General features: G+C 45.4%; 1 protein-coding gene across 4 annotated transcripts in view; it reads right to left on the bottom strand.

Moving 5' to 3' along the window:
• The window catches only part of GRK3 (G protein-coupled receptor kinase 3), a 130,259-nt gene that overhangs the window by 33,397 nt on the left and 75,366 nt on the right, over positions 1-21,496 (bottom strand). For 3 of the 4 annotated variants that reach the window (XM_058693092.1, XM_058693091.1, XM_058693094.1), the window contains 6 exons: positions 18,998-19,049; positions 16,883-16,974; positions 12,480-12,579; positions 4,915-4,993; positions 3,190-3,320; positions 900-994 (listed from right to left, as the gene is read on the bottom strand). In XM_058693092.1, the coding sequence (XP_058549075.1) occupies positions 900-994; positions 3,190-3,320; positions 4,915-4,993; positions 12,480-12,579; positions 16,883-16,974; positions 18,998-19,049 (549 nt within the window). The remainder of the gene's footprint in view (positions 1-899; positions 995-3,189; positions 3,321-4,914; positions 4,994-12,479; positions 12,580-16,882; positions 16,975-18,997; positions 19,050-21,496) is intronic. The other variant, XM_058693093.1, reaches the window with a different exon arrangement.

The following is a 21,496-nucleotide window of genomic DNA, read 5'->3' as shown; positions in this document are numbered from 1 at the left end:
ATGTTAGCTCAAGGTGGACAATGAAAATGTAATTTTCCAAGATTTCAGTGCTGAGAGTGATCCATTGACAAAGAGAAAGGATAAAAGCAACACTCATCTGCTCTTCCACAGACCGCACACATGTCTACACTTTCCACTCAGATAAACTGATAGCCGAAGAAACAGAAATGACGTGCCATTCTGCTTCTGTGGAGCCCTGGTGTGGTAGCTTTACGCCCCGTGTTCAAGCTTCCGGGGGGGGGGGGGGCGTGCGGGGGGGTCAGGTGCTGGCTGGGGGCTGCGGGGCACGGGGTTCCCTCCACATGGTCTGCTGGAGGACTGATGTAATAAATGCTCCGGTCTACCATGACCTGCGAGCAGATGATTTGTGTTTTTAATTAAAAAAAAAAAAGAAAAAAGATTCCTAATTTCCTTTCGGGGGGGAAAAAAAAAAGCCATTTTGCAAATGAAGGAGAAAAGTAGCTGGAGAGAGACACTCGACCTCTGGGCCTCCCTTGGAGCGTTCCACACAGATGCCTCTGCACCTTCCCAGGCACACAGACTTCCCTTATCCGTAGGACAGACAACTTGCAGGCATTTGCTACGGCCTCTACTTTACGGAGAAGACTGCGGTCAAGCAGGGAAACTGACTGACAAGGGTCACCCTGCCATCGTGGGCTCAGGTGTGCTGCAGAGATACCCCGGCCCCTGACATCGCTCTCTAGGTCCATCCACGCTCCCTGCTTATCTCGTCTCCCATCGCCAGGGATTTGGGACCTGCCCCCCTCCCAGCATTATCACATATTAAGAATCACCTCTAGCAAGAAAAAGCAGGGGGAGCAAGTGACCAGATCGGGGTCTGAGCGAATCAACGCGTCGTGGAGAGAAACAGGAGTGAAGAGAGTTGATGTGCTACTCACACGCTCGCATGTGGCTTCTTTTTGGAAAAGTCACAGGCAAGACCGAGATCGGATATCCTGACGTGTCCATGTTCATCCAACAGGATATTTGCAGGCTAAAGAGAAAGACAAGATGATCTTCAAGAGTCCCCAGACTGTCACCGGGCTTTGAGAATTTCTGAAACTATACGCACTTGGTAACTTACCGTTTCATCTAAACACAAGTTCCATACTATCGCATCCGAGTGGGGTATAACACGGAAAGTAACCCTTTTCACGTTTAAGTCCAGCAGGAAAGTGGCAGTGACAGACACAAAGGAGCCTACTCATGAGATAAGGAGACACAGGGTAGGGAGCTTTGGGCGGGGGTGGGGGGTGGGGGTGGGGGGTGGTGGTGGTGGTTTATGACCACAGTTCACCAGAGATAGAAAGTAGCTCCTTTCTCCCATGGGGACTGTGGCCCGGCCAGAACAGCGCACCTCTCCACAAAGGGAGTGAGCCCACCAGCTTCTTGGCTTCTGTGACCCACAAAGGGCTCCGGGAATGAGGCCACGAGGCACAGAACAGAAAGGAAGCTCACAAGAACGTACAAACGCTGACCTAAGAAACCAGAACACTCCATCGTGCCACACCGATCTCAAACGGCACGCCTGTGAGTGCGTAATCAGAACACAGGACCCTACCGAATGACCCACTGTGATTCTCAGCACAACTCTGATGACATATATCCGCTGACATTGGATTTAGTCGGCATGAGCAAGGAAAACAAAGCTCCTCTCCCTAATACACACTGAATTACAGTCATCTTAATATTTTTCTGCTGGAGATCAACTATTGTTTTGCTTGAAATAAAAATAATGGCATGCTATTATAAAACTCAAGCATGAATAATCATGAGTGACTAGAATTCAGTTTGAATAGAAATTAAATAATACCACTGCCTACTAAATAGCTTCGAAAACAAAAACAAGATACAGCATAAAGATGATTAGAGACCGGTTATAGATTTAAATTAAAATGTATTACAATAGGGCTTCAAGGGCCTTCAGCATGTATTATATTCTCCTGCAAAACTCACGGAGCAGGGGAACAAAATGTCAGGTGCCAACCACTGCCTAATTATTTCTAATTCAATGAAAATATATTTTTGTCTCCTTCATGCTCAGATGAAAACTAAGGGAGTAATTCTGTAACCTTGCAGAAAGCCTTAACTTGTACAAAGCATTTTGTGAAGAAAAAAAAAAAGCCAAGAGGCTCAAAAAGAAAATACCATCTTTTAGATTCTTAGAAGGTAACTTTAAAAAGCTAAGGCAGCCGATCAAAACATAGCTACTTAGAGAAAAGGAGCATAAGCTGTACATTTCAGTCGGTGGCCCTGGGTCTGTTCCAGAAGGAATCTGAAAGAGGAGGCAAACACATCCTCCCGGACTGCTTTCTCAGTTTGGGAGACTGTCTCTCCTCTCGTTTTTCTTTGCGTCATCATGTGCCCATTTATGTATCTGCCTAATCATTTCTATCATTTGTCAAGGTCTCTCTTGTCTCTATCCCGGTCTTCTCACCACAAGTGTCCCTATGGACATACTGAGCAAAACCCCAGCTCCCTCATAAACGCAGAACCCAGGACCGAGCATCGTGGTTCAGAAGGGGGAGACTCGGAATGGACTCACTGCCTTTTCTTCCCAGTCCAGGGAGAGTGAGAGTGGAGAAGCCCAGGCACCAACAGTCTAGGGCTCTGCAGTTCAAGGATCTACAAATCTGTTGGTGATTTTGAACATAGTCTTAAAACAATGTGCAACTCTCAGAGTGGCCTGCAGGGGGAAAGTTCTGCAGGCTGATTGGCCCTGCCTCGGAGGAGTTGTGGCTCGGCCGTTCTACGCCTCAGTTTACCGGTGTATGAATCCCAGAAGATGCATGTTCTTTGCTTGTTCAGTTTTGAACATCACGAGTTCTAACATAGAGCCATGGCCGAATCGGCTGCTTAGTGAACATTAAGTGCGCTACAATTAATTGTAAAATCGGCAACACCAAGTAACTCCTGGCTTGCTTTTCATTCATTAACCAATGAAAAACTTTTGAGTTAGTATGTGTGTTGCACCAGGCAGGGTAGGACACACTGGGTGGACAGTGACAACTAGGAAGGAAGGGAGATCCTGGAACAGAGTTTAGGGTCTGGACAGATGGATACCACACAGAGGTGACTTCCCCAGGGCTCAGATGAGGAAAACGGCAGGTCCTATGAAAGAGAAGGGACCGTCTGGACACCCGTGACCGCGATACCTAACGCGCAGGTCCCGAAACCAGACTGCCTTACCTTCAAATCTCTGTAAACAACAAACCGATTGTGCATGTGCTCCAGCCCCAGGATGATTTCGGTGGCATAAAACCGCATCTCCTTCTCAGAAAATACCCCATGCTGGGAAAGGTGATAGTGCAAATCGCCCCCTGGAATCAGAGAAGGACAGGTCAAGGCAAAGCATGTTAATTTGCAAGAAACAAAAAACGTCATCCTAAATCGTTAGGACGCAGTACAAAAAGGAAACTTGGCTCCTGCTTCGTATGTATCTTTGACTTGAGTAGTCTGACAAAACACTTTCGAGAGTATAGAGGAAGCTTATACATTGTTAACACTTAAATGCAGGGGTTGGTTCCCAGGGGCAATAGGAAGCCATCATTCGCAGACTGGGAATCCAGCTCCCACGTGTACCTTCGCAAGCTAACCTGCTTGGATCACTAACTTCCTGTCTAATGAACAGGTCATGACATGGTTGACCCAGTAGCCGGCTTGGCAACTGGCTCCGGGGACAATAAAGGAATGAGCAAACAAACAAAATGATCATACCGAGAGACAGATGATAAAGCGGATGCAACCGTAAAATTATAACTGGTGAAATCCAGGTAGGTGGGGATTTGGGTGTTCCCCGTACAATTTCTTCAGTTTTGCCCTGTGTTTGTAATTTTCCATAATAAAACGTTTGGAAAAAAATCAGTTACCATATGGGCTCAAGTTACACAGTGAGAGAATGCCACCAACAGGATAAGGGAATGTTCTCATAAGCTGTCAAGGAGTAGCTTCTACTGATCTAGAAAAGTTCACATGTGCCCACTGTATGGCCCCTGCTTTTGTAAGCACCTTCCCTTCCACACACACGTGTTCCTGTAGAACCACTGGCAGGTCAAGATGTAAGATGTGCAGGATCCCAGAGGCCCCGTGCCCTTCCCTGTCAATGCCTCAGCCCCTGGCCCCTCGGTTAGGCCAAGGGGACTGCAATCTGACCTTCCACCGTCCGTTCATCTTAACCGTCCTGAGAGTGCTAACCGTGGAATCACGCAGGATATGTGCTATGGTGTCTGGCTTCTTGGCCCACTATTAACGTCTGTGAAATTCCTCCACGCTGTTGAATAGGTCTGGCTTTGGGTCAAACCCTCCAAATGTAACCGAACTTCAAATGAACTTCCAAAAAAGGAAGCTGTCCATTTGATGTCCCGGATGGCTTTTACGTCAGCTCTTGTTACGGAAAACGCTTTGAGTACATGCCGTGTCACTCTCTAGCATTAGAAAGCTACTTTTTTAGCTAGAACTTTGTCGGCACTCATAGCTTACAAGACCAATGGACGGCTGGTCCGTCCAGCCAGAAGCCGGGCTGGCCCACAGCCAGTCCTTCCAAGTCGGCTTCCTAATATACTTCTGTCTTTGGCCTACGTTCTTATGAGGCATCTCATTCCTAAAAGTTGAGGGTTAGGAAACAAGCTAATTAAAGATCTAGGCCAGCTGCGTTCCAGAAGATGAAGTTTACATCGTTTGTGAAAATCTCTTCCGGAAAGTGCAAACTTCCTGGTGAGAAACTGGGAGGGTGCAGAGGGGACTTAAAATGAATTTCAATGGAAACTTGAAGAGCAGAAGGTTTCCTTAAATTTCGGGGGGAAACCCAATTATCCCAGAGACCCAAACTGCTGGCGTGTCCAGATCAGGGTGTGCTGAGGTCTCACGTCACGGCCAAGTCTCTCTCTGCACTCAGACTTCCTGCGTGTTGCTCACCGTTCATCAGATCCAAGATGAAGCATAGTTTATCTGGAGTATGGAAGGCATAGGTCATACAGACAATGAAAGGGCAGTCCTAGGGAGGGAAAAAAAAAAAAAAAAAGCCACAGTTTGTCAGAAAAACAAAAGCTGTCCCGGGTAGCACATCTTCTATCAGAAAGCATCCACAGGTCTCGTCCATGCCGCTGCCCTGTGCGTTGAGCAGAGACCCCTCCTTAGGAACCTTAACCGTCCCACCAAAACGGACCTGGTTACATGACAAAATGCATACGGACAGAGCGGAGCAGATGAATTCAAAGGTCTTGTCTCTCGCCAACTCAACCATGACCCTTCTATCTGCAGCTTCTTCAAAGGGCCCAGACTCTACAGAAAGATATCGCTGCCCTGCCAGGCTCTCTGTTGCTCTACATGTTGGTTCTGGCTAGTCAAATATCCATTTCTCTCTCTGATTCTGAGGTTGGAAGAACCATACCCCAGTGGGAGGAAATATCTATACTACCGTCTTGAGACACTGAGCATAAAAAGGGAACGCAGCTAGCTTTCAAAGTAGAAAAATACATCAGAGTCGGGGACTGAATAATTCAATTGTAAAGATGTCAGTTTTCCCCCAAAGTATTCTAGAAATTCTATGCAAGTTAAAAAAAATTTTTTTTAATGTTTTATTTATTCTCGAGAGAGAGAGTGCAAGCGGGAGTGGGGGAGGGATGGAGAGAGAGGCGGGAACATAAGATCTGAAGCGGGCTCTGTGCTGACAGCAGCGAGCCCGATGCGGGGCTCGAATTCACAAAGTTTGATCATGACCTGAGCCAATATCGGATGCTCAACCAACTGAGCCACCCAGTCGCCCGGCTACAATTTTAATTAAAGTGAAAATCGAGCTGATTCCAAAATGTATATGGAGATGTGCACAGCCAGGAAAAATTCACTCTAGAAGAAAAAGCCAGAAAAGTCATAGTGCTAGATATTAAGACTTATTGTGTGTGTGTGTGTGTGTATATATATATATATGAATTATTTTATATATATTATATATATCTATATTTTTATATTTATGTTTTATATATTATATATAAATATATATTTATATGTTTTATATATTATATATAAATATGTATTTATATATAGTTTTATATATTTACATATACTTATTTATGTATATTATATATAAATATATATTATATATAAATATATATTTTTTAATGTTTATTTTTGAGAGAGAGAGAGAGAGAGAGAGAGAGAGAGATAGAGTGTGAGCAAGGGAGGGGCAGAGAGCGAGGGGGACACAGAATCCGAAGCAGGTTCCAGGCTCTGAGCTGTCAGCACAGAGCTGGATGAGGGGCTCGAACCCATGAACTGTGAGATCGTGGCCTGAGCCAAAGTCTGAAACTTAACTGACTGAGCCACTCACGTGCCCCAAAAGTTATTATAAAGCAACAGTAAATCAGACAGTGTGGTAGTAGCCCAAGAACAGACAGACCAACAGAACAGAAGAGAGAATCCTGACATAGACTCACACATAAATGGTCAACTGATTTGTGATAAGTGACACAACAGGGTGAGGGGAAAGGATGGCCCTTCCGTGATATGCTGGAACAAATGGATATCTGCACAACAGAATGTGAACGCCCACCCCTACCTCACACCACACACTAAAGTCAACTTTAGGAAGACGAAGATCTGAAGGGAAACAATAAATCTTCTAGAGGAAAGCAAAGAGAGTGTCTTTGTGACCCTAGGGTAAGTAAAGATTTCTCAGGCCACCCAAAAGCACTAATGGTGAAAGTACTGCTAAACTGGACAAAAATAAAATCAAGAACTTCTGGCCTTCAGAAAACACTATCAAGAGACTAAAAAGGCAAGTCACAGAATAGGAAAAGATATCTGCAATCCATACACGCAGAAAGGACTCATACTTAGAATATATAAAGAGCTCTCATAAATCAATAAAGGAAAAGGCAAACGACCCAACAGAGCAGTGGCAAAAAACGGCAATAGGAGTAATAATAACAATATGAATGAATAAACCAGCCAACAAATCAATAAAGGCACTAAACATAGGAGGGTCATCGAATGGCTCACAAGCCGATGAACAGGTGCTGGGCATCAGCGGTCACCAAGGAGATGTGTCCTCACAATGGGTTATCGCTAAACCCCAAGAGAATGGGCAAAATCAAAAAGACCACCAAGGCCAAGTGGCTGGAAAGACAGGGTGTAAACAGAACCCCTACATACGGCACCCAGGGGCGCACGGTGCCAACAACCGCTCTGGCAACTGGTCGGAGCCATCTGCCGAAACTGGGCCCCGTCTGCAAACCCCAGGCGTCAGCATTTCCACTGCCAGCTGCACACCTCACAGCAGCCCGTACCCAATGTGCACTAAGAGAACCGCAAGAGAATGCTCCTCGCAGCACTGTTCAAAGGAGCCCCAAGAGGAAAGTAACCCGGATGTCTACCGGCATTAGAACGGACGCGTGAACCGCGGTCGCTTTACGCGGGGGAATGCTATACAGCAAGGGTCAGCAAGTTTGTGTACAAGGGGCTAGACACGAATTATTTTCGGTTTTGCAGGCTCCAGGCCACCTCTGTCACATATCCTTTGTTTATTTTCCGTACCATACCTCAGGAACGGAAAACCCATTGCCAGTCCATGGGCTCTACAGAAAAAAAGGCCACAAGCCAGATCTGGTCCATTGGCCATACGCAGCTTGCGGACCTCTGCTACGTAGCCGCAGAATGTACTATGGCCACGTGTGATGATGCAGGTGAATCTCACAAGCAACGCTGAGTGAGAGAAGCCAGACGCGAGAGGGCACATTTATACCAAGTTCAAACACAGGCAAAGCCAAATTAAATGACAGTGTTAGGTATCTGGGTAGTAGTTAACCTGGGCGCGGGGTAGGTGACTGGAAGAGGCACAAGACTTCAGGAATATGAGTAACTTTATTTTCTTTATTTATTTATTTATTTATTATTTTTAATGTTTATTTTTGAGAGAGAGCATAAGCAGGGGAGGGGCAGAGAGAGAGAGAGAGGGAGAGAGAGGGAGAGAGAGAGAGAGAGGGAGAGGAGAGAGAGAGAGAGAGAGAGAGAGAGAGAGAGAGAGAGAGAGAGAGATATTAGGGACAGAGGATCTGAAGGCAGGGTCTGCACCGACAGCAGTGAGCCCGACGCAGGGCTCAAACTCACAAACTGCAAGATCACGATTGGAGCCGAAGTTGGATGCTCAACCGACTGAGCCACCCAGGTGCCCCAAGGAATACGACTAACTTTCTATCCCTTGATCTGAGTGCTGGACACATGCTTGTGTTCCCTTGTGAAAACTCCTCAGTGCTAAGCCAGATCTATAACTAGGTCCATTTAGATTCTTTATATACAGTGTATACTCGCCACTCAACTGATTAAAATAGAAACTGGCCAAAAAAAACACCCCACGTCTATATCCACTTTCTTAACAGAAACAAAAAAATCATTAAATTCCACAGAAAATAGTCAGGTTTCAACAGAATAATCTATACACTGAATCTGCATCGTCCAAACCTCTGTATTAAGGGCATACTGATAAATCTGACTCCTTTCTATACCAGAGATTCATGAACCTGAATACAATTTCCATGTATCTTCCGGAATGAACTACAAATTTCATTTTGTGGTTACCTAGTTTGCCTTAAAACACCATTCAGATGGTATTAGTGATTACTGATTTCAAGGCTGATTTTGCTTTAAACAGGCAAAATAAAAGTGCTTTCCTTTTTCTGTTAAAAGCCATGTGGCCTTCCTGGAGGTGGGGGGCACCCTCCCACTTGGAAGCCCTTAGGGAACCACCTTTTTAATAGCCTGCTGAAGATGGCTCATTCTGCTCCTTCCTGAACGGGGTTCCCCACACACTCTGGTTCCTGATCCGATGAGCAATTCATCTGTAGAGCAGAGAGGCGGGTGGACCCAGAACTTAGTGAGGCCAGAGTCTTTCCCAGCTCCAGAGGGCATCTGTACTCACTCCACCAAGGGGTATTTCTGAACACAATGGGATATGATCCTTCTAATGGTAACCCCAAGGAAATGGCAAAAGGCAAACAGAATAGGTTCACTTAAGATCATATGTTATTAAGAAGGGACATGAACTGTAGATTTAGCATCACAGGCTTTCTGAACAGGAAGGGCTCTTTAAAAAAAAAAATCACCTGGTCCTGCGTGTTTATTTTTAAAATAAAGAAACTAAGGCCCTAAAAAGGGGAAATGACTTGCCTGAGGTCACAAAGAAATGTGGTAGCCAGCCAGGATTTCAACCCCCAGTCTCCTGACCCTCTCCAGGGTTCTATGTTACTTACGCTGCTCACAAAGGCTGGGCTTCTGTGGCAAAGTCAAGTAAGAGCTCAGTTAAAGGGATGCAATTCAGTTATCTGTATGCTGACTGCAATCCGTCACCTCTCAGGTGCTGGGCAGGTACCACACCAGGTCTCGTGGGAAGCTCGAGACGCAAAGAACCGAATACCGACCAGTGTGAAAAAATGGCAGTTCGGCGATGGGGCTGATACAGTTGTGAACATCATTATGGTTAAGATGTTCTGCCTTGATTACAAATTAAAGGCAGTAAGAACTAAAGGGCCTCGTAGAGGTAGACCCTCAGCAAGGAACTGTCTTCTTTGATTTCCTACCGGTAGTGAGCAAAACAGCTTGTATTTTTGCAGGAACTCTGCAAAACTGTGATAAAATACAGCACGCAGTATTTCTTCAAGAAAATTCTCCACCTTGCAGTCAGGAGGAGGCTTCTGTTAACTTCCTGCTTAAAACACTTTGTCTCCAATTGCTAAAAGATTTTTTTTTCTTTTTTAAATCCTCAGTATTGCCCTAGAAAGCTCTTTACAGGCTGGCCTGGCCTCTGTCGGTCTCCCTCTCCACTCCCAACTTCATCTGGGGCTATGCACGCACCACTCGAGACCCCAGCTCAGCTGACCTTCTCCGAAGTCTGCAAAGCCTCCTGAAGCGCCCAGGACCCAGACAAGCACTGACACCTCCTGTGACCTCAGAGGACTATCCCTTGCCACCTCCTCCCTGCTAAGTGCCTCCTGAGCACCGGGCACCTTCTAGAGGTGTCCTGATTATTTATACATTTCTGAGATCATGTGAACACTACCACCTTCCTTCATTCTGTGTAGCTCTAAAAGAGCAGGGACCAAAGTCACAGTTTGGGACCCTCCATCCTGCAGGAGAATGCCTGACATGATCTAGGCACGGAAACGTGTTTCAAGGAATGAATGACACTTTGGAGAACACTACGTGACTGTTTAGTGAAGGTGCTGACTGTTCTTTCTCAGCTATGGAATTCTCACCTGTGGACATACTTATCCTAGTTCTTAATCCTAAAGATTTCCCTTTTACTATTCTAGAATCAAACTGGGAACAGTACTGCCACTGTCTCTTTGAAATGTTGGGGGAAGAAACACTCAACTTGAAATTGGAAGGAAAAACAAGCAAACAAACAAAAAAACCCTTCCAATAAAAGGAAAACTGTAATGAGGGACGGCACTCCAGTTCCATGCCAACATGCTGATCTTAAGTGTACTAGTGAGGTGATTTTAAATTAAAGATGATTAAAGAACCAGAAAAAGTGGCCTTTGATTAGCAAAAAAGAAAAGGAAAAAATTCCAAATAGTGTTATTACAGCACTTTTGGTTAAATTATGTATTGATAAGTAAAAAACATCAACCTCTAATTCCCAAAAAATGAAACCAAACAAAAAGGCTTGATACTTGAATTAAAAATATAAATAATTCTTTTAAATTAGCTCAAAGTAGTAGACCAATTTTTTATTTATTCCCGTGGAGGGTTAAGATGGGTGAAGAACGACCGATACATCTACATAACCATATTCCCCCTCGCCTGAAAAAACTATAAAAATGCTATGTGAAAACTGTATGTATATTTCTTCAACACTCCCAACGTTTTCCCCACAGGCCTTCTCGAGAATAAAACATGCAAGGTGTGGAGATGGCTCATGAAAAATTAATATTTTAATTACCACTTAAAATCTGCAGTAAGGGCACACCCATGTTTGAAATTTAAGGCGATGACATTTCCAATAGAAACTGGAAACCAATGCCATTCTTACTGGTTCCAACAGTGTGTGAGCTGCTTAGCTTCGGTTCCAAGTAGGTGCAAACGTGGTCACGCACCCAACACGACTCTTACTTGAAATGCTCAATGTCCAGATGTTAGGAGGCAGAGGCACATAGTTAGAGATTATTTATAGCTACAGTGTTCTTTTTTATTATGGTTGAGCCAAATTATGAGAATCCTTTACTTCGGTAGCACATAACCTTTCTGAAACTGCTTCAAACGAACCCCAGGAAAACATAAACCACAATACATTAAATATAGGTGCTAACCAAAAAACACAGAGCTTAGAAGGTGATCGTAAGAAAGGAACACTAGTCAGAGGGTCCATAGACTCTGGGTAAGGAAATTAACCCCTCCGGGTGTCGGGTTCCTTGCTTACTAGTCGAAAAGGGTTCTTTGATTCACCATTGAAGTCTGATTCCTTTCTCCTTCTGGTGAGAATGAGCCTGTTTAGAAACCAGCTAGGCTATCGGGAGGCCACACCCTCCCCAATATATCTCACTGCATATAAACCTTCTTGGCTTGGTGATTAGCTTTAAATTCACAGGGGGAGGCACTCAGCATGGGTCTGGCCACTCCACCCTCATTTCCTGCCTTCCCTTGGAGACCCTGAGTCCCTGACCCCCTCTGCATGCTGGATGGCAGGCCCTCTGGCACACTGCCCAGGTTTCTGGGACACTGAGTTTTTCTGGGTGTCTTCACACACATCTGTTCAAATACAGAACCGCCAAGGTTCATACCATTCACTGCAAAAACGGCCAGAATGGGATCCTGTTTTGCAAGAAGTCACGGGGCAGGAGTTTTTGACACAGGCTGAGCTAAAAATGCCAGGCTGATGGACAAATAAACTGTCCAACAGGTGGAAACACCGTTTTGGAAATGGAAATGACCGAAGTCCATGGCAGCAGGTGAAAAGCAGCAAGGGCCGCGAAGACAGAGCCACCTTCTGATGGCGCACAGCCCCAAGTGCAATTCGGACTTGAGTAACCCAAGATGCTTCCTCTCTATCTGTTCACAAAGGACAAGAGCGACTTTCCTTGCACTCCAGCTTCTCTGGGTCAGTCCTCCGTCATGCAGGCAGTTCTTAACTAGACTCAAGTGATTTCGTTGCCGTTGCCGCAATTATTTCCTGCCATCTCGGCAACCACGTTCCTCAGAGAGGAAAGTCATAAAACAGCCACTAAAGGGAGACGTCGTGGGTGTGCATAATGATGGTTGCTAGCACTTTTCCAACTCCCAAATTAAACAGAGATAATATGCGGATTCTACACTATTTATATTAACTTAGTGCTGCTTTTCCCTGCTATAAACGCTCACTCACCCGAAAACTGGCTGGCTGCATAATTTGCCGGGAAAGAATGCCTGCATTTTAAATAAATTGTCTCGATCTGGAAAACCGAGCAACCAGCAAAGACCAGAGCAAGCAGTGCTCCAAACGGAATACTCACCCCTGTGCTCACAAGAGACAACATAATCCTCTCATTTAAGGCTAATGTTTCTCCTTGTTTCATCTTGATCCTCTTCTTATCCAGGCATTTCATTGCGTACCTGGAAACATAAATGTTATTGAAAGAGCTGCGCTGGAAAGAATCCAAGCTGCTTTAAACGATCCATGTCGTACTGGGGAAAGTTTCTAAAGACTCGGGAAGTGTTTGAAAGAAGCAAAATGGTACTTGCTGACTGTCATGCAAAAAAAAAAAAAAATTATAAAAAAGAAATATTTATAAAAAATGTATTTTTTAAATTTTGCACGCATTAAGAAAACATTTCAACGTGGAGCGTCCCTCCTCACTCCTTGGGTGGGGACGGCACACAGTAAGCTCCTTTCCAAGAGGACAGTGTGGAGGAGAGGGGACAGTGACGTTATGGTGGAGAAGCCTGACAAACGCGACCTCAAGTAGGTGGTCAAGGTCAGCATCAACAGTGAGGAGTCATGTTGACGACGGGCACCCATGATAGGACGCAATGAGAATGGTGTTCTGCCACTGGGGTCTTCCTTCCAAAAGCCCACAGCCCCAGTATAACCAGGAGGAAAGCGTGCCTAAACTGGAAGACGTACAATACACCTGGCCAGGGGTCCTCAAAGCAGCACAGCCCATCAGAAACAAGGAGAGTCCAAGAAACTACACAGTCTAAAGGAGCCTAAGGGGACGAGAGGACTTAAATGTAACACGGGATCTGGTTAACACAAAAGGCCATTGGGTAAAGAGTAAAGTAAAAAAGTAAAGTAAAGGGGCGCCTGGGTGGCTCAGACGGTTAAGCGTCCGACTTATGCTCACAGTTCGTGGGTTCGAGCCCCACATCGGGCTCTGTGCTGACAGCTCGGAGCCTGTTTCAGATTCTGTGTCTCCCTCTCTCTCTGCCCCTCCCCTGCTCATGGTCTCTCTCTGTCTCTCACAGATAAATAAACATGAAAAAAATCTTTTTTTAAAGTAAAGTAAAAAAAAACCCAAAAAAGTAGAAACTTCAGTGAATAATAATGTATATTAGTTCATTTGTTAGGAGAAATGTTCCATAGTAACGTAAGACAGAGATACTGGGTGTGTTTTTGAACGCTTTCTGTAAACCTAAAATTGGGTGGCAAAAATAAAATTCGAAATAAAAAGGTGTCAGGGGCGCCAGGGTGGCTCAGTCGGTTAAGCATCCATCGGCCTCTTGATTTTGGCTCAGGTCATGATCTTACGGTTTGTGAGATCAAGCCCTGCTTTGGGCTCCATGCTGGGTGCAGGGCCTGCTTGGGATTCTCGATCTCCCTCCCTCTCTGCTTCTCCCTCATGCACTTACTCTCTCTCAAAAATAAATAAAATAAAATAAAATAAAATAAAATAAAATAAAATAAAATAAAATAAAATAAAAGGTTTCTTTAAAAAATTTTAAATCAAAAGAAAGCTAAAAAAATTAAGCAATAATTAAGATATTAATACCATTACACAATAGAAGTTCCAGTTAAATGAGAACCAGAAGTAGAGGGATGTGAATAAATTTAGTGAAAATAAAACTTTGGACATATTGTTGCTGTTTAGTTGCTACTGTGTGTTGCAGTAGTGTGTGTAATATTTAGCTTTTAGGAACTGTGATTTCAGCAGTGGTCAAGATTTTGCAAGACTGCAGAGGGCAAGACTCAAACACTGGCAACCAACAAAATGAAAAGGGCCAGCCCATGCTCAAAAAGGCACGTTCTAAAATGCTGTTTGATTGGTTTGTTTTCAGTTTTTTTAAGTAATCTCTGCACCCAGCGTGGGGCTCGAATGGACCACCTGGAGATCAAGAGTCACATGCTCCACTCACTGAGCCCGCCAGGCAGCCCTGTTTTGTTTTTAATCTGGATATCGAAGTGATCGTATTTGCAAATAATAAAAAGAATCCGTAAGACTTTCATATAAAAGTTGGTGGAGAAGAAAGAGCTGACAACTCAAGCTTTTTGAAGCCTTGGTACAAACTTCTATTAAGGTAATGCAGACATGCTATTTGGCATTCTCTATAATCGCAGGTTAAAGAAAGAAGGATGATTTGTCAGCAGCACAGCAGAAAGCTGAAAGGACATTTTCACAGGGGCCTCAGGGGCTTCAGAACTCTGTGTGTGGCTGTAAGTCCCACTTTACAAGGCCCCGGCACACAATGTAGATGTTTGTCCGGCTGTGACGGGACACAGAAAATCCACTTGTTTCTAACTGATCATAACTCACAATGTTATGACTTAGCAAAAGAGAGAGGGATGTTCAAATTTGATATTTGCTCTTCTTTTTAGAGAGAGAGAGAGTGCGTGCACAGGAGCAGCATAGAGCGGGTGGTGGGGAGAGAGAGAAAGTGGTTGAGAATGTCAAGCAGGTTCCACGTCCCGCCCGGAGCCCGACACGGAGCTCGATCCCACAACTCTGGGATCGTGACCTGAGCCGAAATCAAGAGGCAATGCTCCACTGACCGAGCTACCCAGCCGCCCCCAAATATGGTAATTTTATCGACTCTCCCAGGAGCTCTTTATAACAAATCCATTGATGGAGACGTTAATTTGCTTAGTTAAGGGATTACACATAAGAACATATGAAGTAACGTGTTCTTCATTTAAGTTCTATGATGAATTTTCAAACTGTGTCCTACTGCTTCTATCACTATACCAGGCTGGCGTTCTGAAGAACGTTCAAACTGCAGACCAGAGAAGCTGGCACACATGGGCCTTGAGCCCCGGGGTTAAGCCAGTTGGCTGCCACTGGCTTCTGAGCGAGGTGGGTGGCAGTTCACGGATGGGCTCCAGGATCCACAGGGACTGAGCCTGGCCGCTTCCTAGCTGTGGGACTCCCCGGTAAGCATCTACCCTTGTTCTAGAAAGTGGAAGACAGTTTTCCACACACAGAGAATCGCGTGAAATAACCAACGTAATGCAGGGACACACGGTGACATTGACTTGCACATTATGTGGCAGATTAGCAGATCTCCTAAACACCTGGGCCGTGAGGAAGGAAAGCGAACACATTTGGTGAAACGGAATAAGTGCCAAAGGAAGAGCGACACTTAGCATCAAAGTCCACCGCAGGAGTACAGACAGAATCGGGACAGAGACGGGGCCGCAGAGGACTGTTCGCTAATACGGACTATGGAACAGGCAGTTATCTGCAGGCTTTACGATGTACCATCCTGTTCAATTCTCACAACCAGGAAGTATTTTCCGCCCCCTACAGACTTGGGTGCAGAGGCCGAGAGAAGGCACAAACCTCGTGCCGGCCGGAAAGCGGAAGCCGGGTCTGACCCGGCCATGGGACGCCAGGGCCCCCACTCTGGATCACCAGGCCATCCTGTCTCAGCAGGGCACCAGACGTCAGATGCCCAAGTGCCAGACACTGGGTTCACCCCACGCAGGGCCCCAAAACAGGAAGACCAGTGGGTGTAAGTTAGTGAAGGTGAATTCCAGCCCCCACCTACTAAAGATCGTGCCAGTTACTGGACCTGTCTGAAAACTAAGAGGGCCACCTGGCAAGGCCGTCAGTGCCCAATCACGGGGAGGACCCGAGTGGAGGCTGAGTGATGACCCGGTGGTGGGGGGAGAAGGACACTGAATTCGCTGACCCCAATTACTCCTCTTACACCGACTCAGACCAAGCCGCACAGACTATTCCACTTTGCTGTTATTCTAAAAGGCCTGTCACTTGATCAAACTTGGTGGTTCTGGGCCTATCAAACTGTATTTTCCCATTGTCTTTTGCTTTTGGATATATGCTCACGTAAACAAACTGCTTCTAAAAACTACCCCCCCTCCCCCCCGACACCCGCACCACTTAAGAACTCCACCATTCACTTTCCGGAAGAGCCTCACACCTGGCACACGTGCATGTTAACTGCCTCACATCAACCACCTGTACGATCAGCGGCCGACGCAGTCATGGAGACCCGTGATCACGACCCTCCTAGGAGGGCATCCTGTTCGCCAGGGCTCGAGCTACCCAACTATGGGAACCGACATCTCCTGGGATGTTACACCACCGAAAAGTGTATGTGCTAAATCACGGGTGGTCACTGTCTAGAAGAAAAGTTCTCTCCTCTGCGAAGCAGAGAATTCTTTGCAACCGGATTGGCCTGGGAGGCGGTACAGAACGCCCCTTCTTGGTCACTTCTAGGTCCCAGACTGCTTCACCCACGGCCTGAGTGATAGGGGCTCATGACACATAGTCACTGGCTAACTTCCCATTTCACCCTACGTGATGGAAGTTCCAGCCAACTGTTCTCATTTCCGATGCCTCACAAAAAACAGCCCTTTTCTTTCTGAGGTTAAGTTACTTCAGGAGTGAGATCGGGGCTTCCACAAACCTATGCAGGTGTTTTCTTTCGATGCAAAGCACAAAACCCATAGAAAGCTTACATTTTTCCAGTGTCTGCTTTCCTGCAACCATACACTTCACCAAATCCTCCTCGTCCAATGATTCTATGTACGCTGAAATCATTCATGGTCAACTGTGAATTCAAAACACGATACGAAAACACAGAATTGCATTAAAATTATGCTCTTGTTTTCATGCAACACACAGTTACTAAAAGAGCCATTCTGACAGAGGGATCTACCCTTTCTGTGACTGATTCCCCGGACTGGAAGACGAGATGTGCAAGGCTGCCAGACTTTCTAGAGCCTCCATGTGCTCCACCCTCAAAGCGCACAAAAGGGAGGCGAGTGGGACGAGGACAGAGTGGGAGCCGAGTCAGATTGTTTTTCCGATCTCCTGCGTTTTAGGTCGTAAGCCATATGCCCCGAAGACAGGGGAGTGTGAAATTTCTAGTCCAAATGAAAAGCCACCTCAGCTACTCTGAAGCCGGAAGTGTGGGAACAGCTCAGCAATTCCAGGAACTGTCATGGTAAAAAAATAAGTCTACATCGAGGGCATCTATGTTTTCCTAACAGCGGGCCATATGATGAGAAAACTCGGCGGGTGCCAGCCATGTGAATTTTTTATTGATAACGTCAGGGAATCGCTAGGACTCATGCTGGGCATGTGAGCATGAAAACAAGACCCGAAGTAGGAGGAAAGTGTATAAAGAGGCTTCATTCATAAGCCCTTTCCTTGTGTCAGGATCTCAGCAATACCCCACCTCCCAAATAGCTTTAACAGTCTTCGATGGTACAAAGGCAGACAGTGAGCCCGATGTCTAAAGGGGCAGTCGGAAAACAGCAAACACCTTAGTAGCTTATGCATGCTGGCAAGTTAAGGGTCAGGTTCCTGAAGGGTTCCCCCCACACAGCCCTTGAAACACGTTTGCAGCCGCAGCTAACTGGGCCCACAGGCCTCACATCTGATGCTCAGGGGACAGACAGCAGGACATGAGCACCCAGGGTCTGCTGAAGGAGCAGAAGCGTGAGAAAGCTCTATGGCAAATACAGAGGATATTTTTGAAAAATGTGTGATTTCCCTCTTGTTTCTACAATCCTGCCAGGAACTGTGAAAGAAAGGGGAAGTTTAAAAAAAAAAAAGAAGAAGAATTAAAAAAAAAAAACCACACACACACACACACACACACACACACACACACACACACACAACTGCTTCTCCCAATGGTATCCTCAAGTTAAAAAAAAAAAAAATCCAGTTGATGATTTCTTTTTCTTACTCACAAATGGACATGAAGGGGAAGGTAAAAGAGGCTGTATCAAGAAACGAGGGTATGGGGCACCTGGGTGGCTCAGCTGATTTAGCGTCTGACTATGGCTCAGGTCACGATCTTCGGGTTTGTGAGTTCAAGCCCCGCGTCAGGCTCTGTGCTGACGGCTCGGAGTCTGGAGCCTGCTTCGGATTCTGTGTCTGCCTTTCTCTCTGTCCCTCCCCCACTCGTGCTCTCTTTCTCAAAAAAAAAAAATAATAATAAATAAACATTAAAAAAATTAAAAAAAAAAAAAAAAGGAGGGTTCTAAAAGTGAAGCAGGGGGCATGCCCCAGAACTTGAGGTTGAAAGCTGGAAGCAGATGAGCCTTTCGGGAAATGTGTGTTAGAAAGTAGCTAGTTTCTGAGGATTGCTTTTCTCATTCTCAAAAATATTAAAAAAAAAAATAAATTAAAAAAAAGGAGATGAAACCTTGGGTTAATAAGAGATGCCATCATTCTTATGACAAGACTAGACCTAATAATAAGAGAAGAGAGTCTTTACCAGGATGCCGAAAGACAAGAGCATGTGGGAAGCACATTCTGTAGGAGACTTGTATTTTTTACTATTTCTGTGGGTCAGTCACTGCTTAAAATACCCTTTCTTAACTAAATAAACACATCCTTATATGAATGGGAAAAAAGAGAATTAAACCTCGAACTGTTTACGAAACCGGGTACGGGGGGATGAATTCTTCTTACGTTAAAGCTGTAAGGGAGACATCTGTTAGTGGCGCATTACCCGTGGGAGTGTGCTCCGGGATAAAGTATTTTCTCACGAAGTTAAGCCAGAGGAAGTTTTTATTTAAAAAAAAAAAGGGGGGGGGGGAAATTAAGAGGATACTCACATGGATGTTTAATTCTACGTTTTTCCACTGGCAAAATCGGGTGAACTTGTCACTAAAAAAAGAATATAATAATGGTCACTGAAGAGTCACGTGTCACAGGAGTCGGGTTGACCGGGCAATGTTAACAGACAACCTCGGACGGAACACCTGTGTTGCTTCCTGACCAGAGGCATGTTTTCTTCCAACATGTTTCTCGCAAAGCATTTATTTTACGCTTCAGCTTTATTTTACGATTCAGGTGAAAGACGGTGTGTTCCCCTTAAACTGTGGTTACTGCGTCTTTATCTGAATCGGCACCGTCCAAGAGAAGGCCTAACGTGAGCCACGCTGGTAGTTTAATCTGAATACCGTTACCTTCTTGAACCCCAGTACAGCAAAAAAACTATCGTTTCAACACGTAATCGGTATAAAATTAGTAGCGAGGCATTCTACAACCTAGTTCCTACATTTGGTTTTGAAACTTAAGTGTGTATTTTGCACCTGGAGCCCATATCCATTCACACTCGTCACACCGGTCATTTCAAGTGCTCAGGAGTCACACGTGGCTAGTGGCTACCATACCCGACCATGCCGCTCTAAGCGACAAGAAAATTAGTATTTGTAAGGAATTCTAAGAACAGCAGACACCCCATGGGGCTTTTCATGTGCAAGGCCCTGGTCGATGAAGATGCCCATTCCGCAGCACAGGAGACCCAGGTGTGGCCAAGGTCACACAGTGAGAGGAGTGGTGGGGCCAGACCTGAACCCAGACCCAGCACTGTTGCTCCAAGACACAGATGCTGTAGGAGAAAAAGCCCCTCAGGCTAGAATCGCAAGATCCGCTAAGTCCTACTGAGCCGATTTGCTCCCACAATTTACTCAACTGCGTGATGAATAGATTTTTCTTCTATTTTCATCTTTCTTACTTCAGAAAGTAAGAAAAATACCTATCCCCACACCTATTTTAATACAGACATGATTTTCATTAATTAATGAGCAACGCCGTCTAAGGGGTTTGTTTTAAAACATTTTTTCAAATGAATTGCATTCTTGATTGAAAGCTCAAAGGCAAAGAATATTCTTGGTGACTGCTGGATTTCACGTAGCCCCTGGCACAATTCCTTACACAGGCACAGTATCCAGGGTTCTTTGAATGCATGAATGAATGAATGAATGAATGAGAGAGAGAAAGAGAGAGAGAAAGGGAGAGGTGGGGGGAGGGAGAGAGTACTTACGAAATGCATGGTATAGGAATTATCAGCACTGTAACAGAATGCCTTAAGGCATCTAAATATCCCAGTTTCCTGGGGGTTTCATTTAATATGCCTTCTTAGGATCTTTTAAAAATATTGCTGAGGCTAATATAATCACGTTGAAAATCAAAAGCAGAAGAACTCTTTACAATTGAGGCATCTTTTGTCAATGAATCTAAAATGAAGCTTACAGAATGTTTCACTGATCTCCCTATCATCTCTGTGAGGTTAGTCAAATTATATTTGGAGAGTTTCTGAGAGTTATTTCAAACGTTTTGGTTTTTTTAAAGCATGATGAGTCCAACCATCAAACCCACTCCCTTCCCTCATGGACTCTAGAGCTCAGAGCTGGCAACAGGGGCCGGTGATCTGGAGATTTACAAAATTTACAAGATTTACAAACTTGCGAACCAGCTGGGGAAGATTAACAACCTGGGAGAGAACCATCCTGCTGACCAAGAGAAGAGGGAACCAAATCCCAACACATACCCTGCCCTAAAAGAACACCCCCCCCCCAAAAAAAGGAACACCCTCAAACTCACATTTTGCCCTTGAGGTATGGGTTCGCTGTAACAAGCTCTTCGTTAGGAAGTACAGATAGCCCCCAGGGTGTCCGGGGTCAGTCATGTGTCCATGGAGGTTCTTTGAGTGCTATTTTTGGCCAATACCTAAAGCTGGAATCAGGCACTTCCCGACAGAAGAGGAACTAGGGCTGAGGACAGAGCAGAGCCTGGGCAACAGAGGGCTCCTGACAGCCAGCGACCTTGCAGATGACATATGGCCACCCCAGAGGGAAGAGCAGAGGTTAAAGATACAAAAACAACCGGGGTGCAGTGCGGGCAGGGTGTAGGCTAAGCATTTTTAACCCCAATCTGTGACTCGGGCTTAAGACTGCTGGGCAATTGAAGTTCACTGCCTGACGGAAGCTCACATCCCAGACTCAGCCCCGCCTGGAACTTAGCCCTGGGGCCCTGCCTGCTTCAAGTGAAGGCACAGACCGGCCACGGCACTGCTGAAGATTTCCTCATTATTACCAGGCTGCAGTGCAGGCCCTTGAGAGACCGCCTTCACCGTGAGACCCTCGGGGAGTGTGGCCAGTCCCCGCTGAGGCCGAAGGCTACAAGGTTCTATTTATGGAGTGCCCACGCTTTTTAAAACCCAAACACGAAACTCTAGGTCTGACAATGGAGTTTTTACATTCTCATTTGAGACTGTGGTCGCATAAAAAGAACCCAGGGCGGTGTAAAAATGAAGAAATTCGCTTTTA

Source organism: Neofelis nebulosa, chromosome 11 (genome assembly GCF_028018385.1).
Source record: "Neofelis nebulosa isolate mNeoNeb1 chromosome 11, mNeoNeb1.pri, whole genome shotgun sequence".
NCBI classification, from domain to species: domain Eukaryota; kingdom Metazoa; phylum Chordata; class Mammalia; order Carnivora; family Felidae; genus Neofelis; species Neofelis nebulosa.
This window is presented reverse-complemented; position numbering and strand designations above follow the sequence as displayed.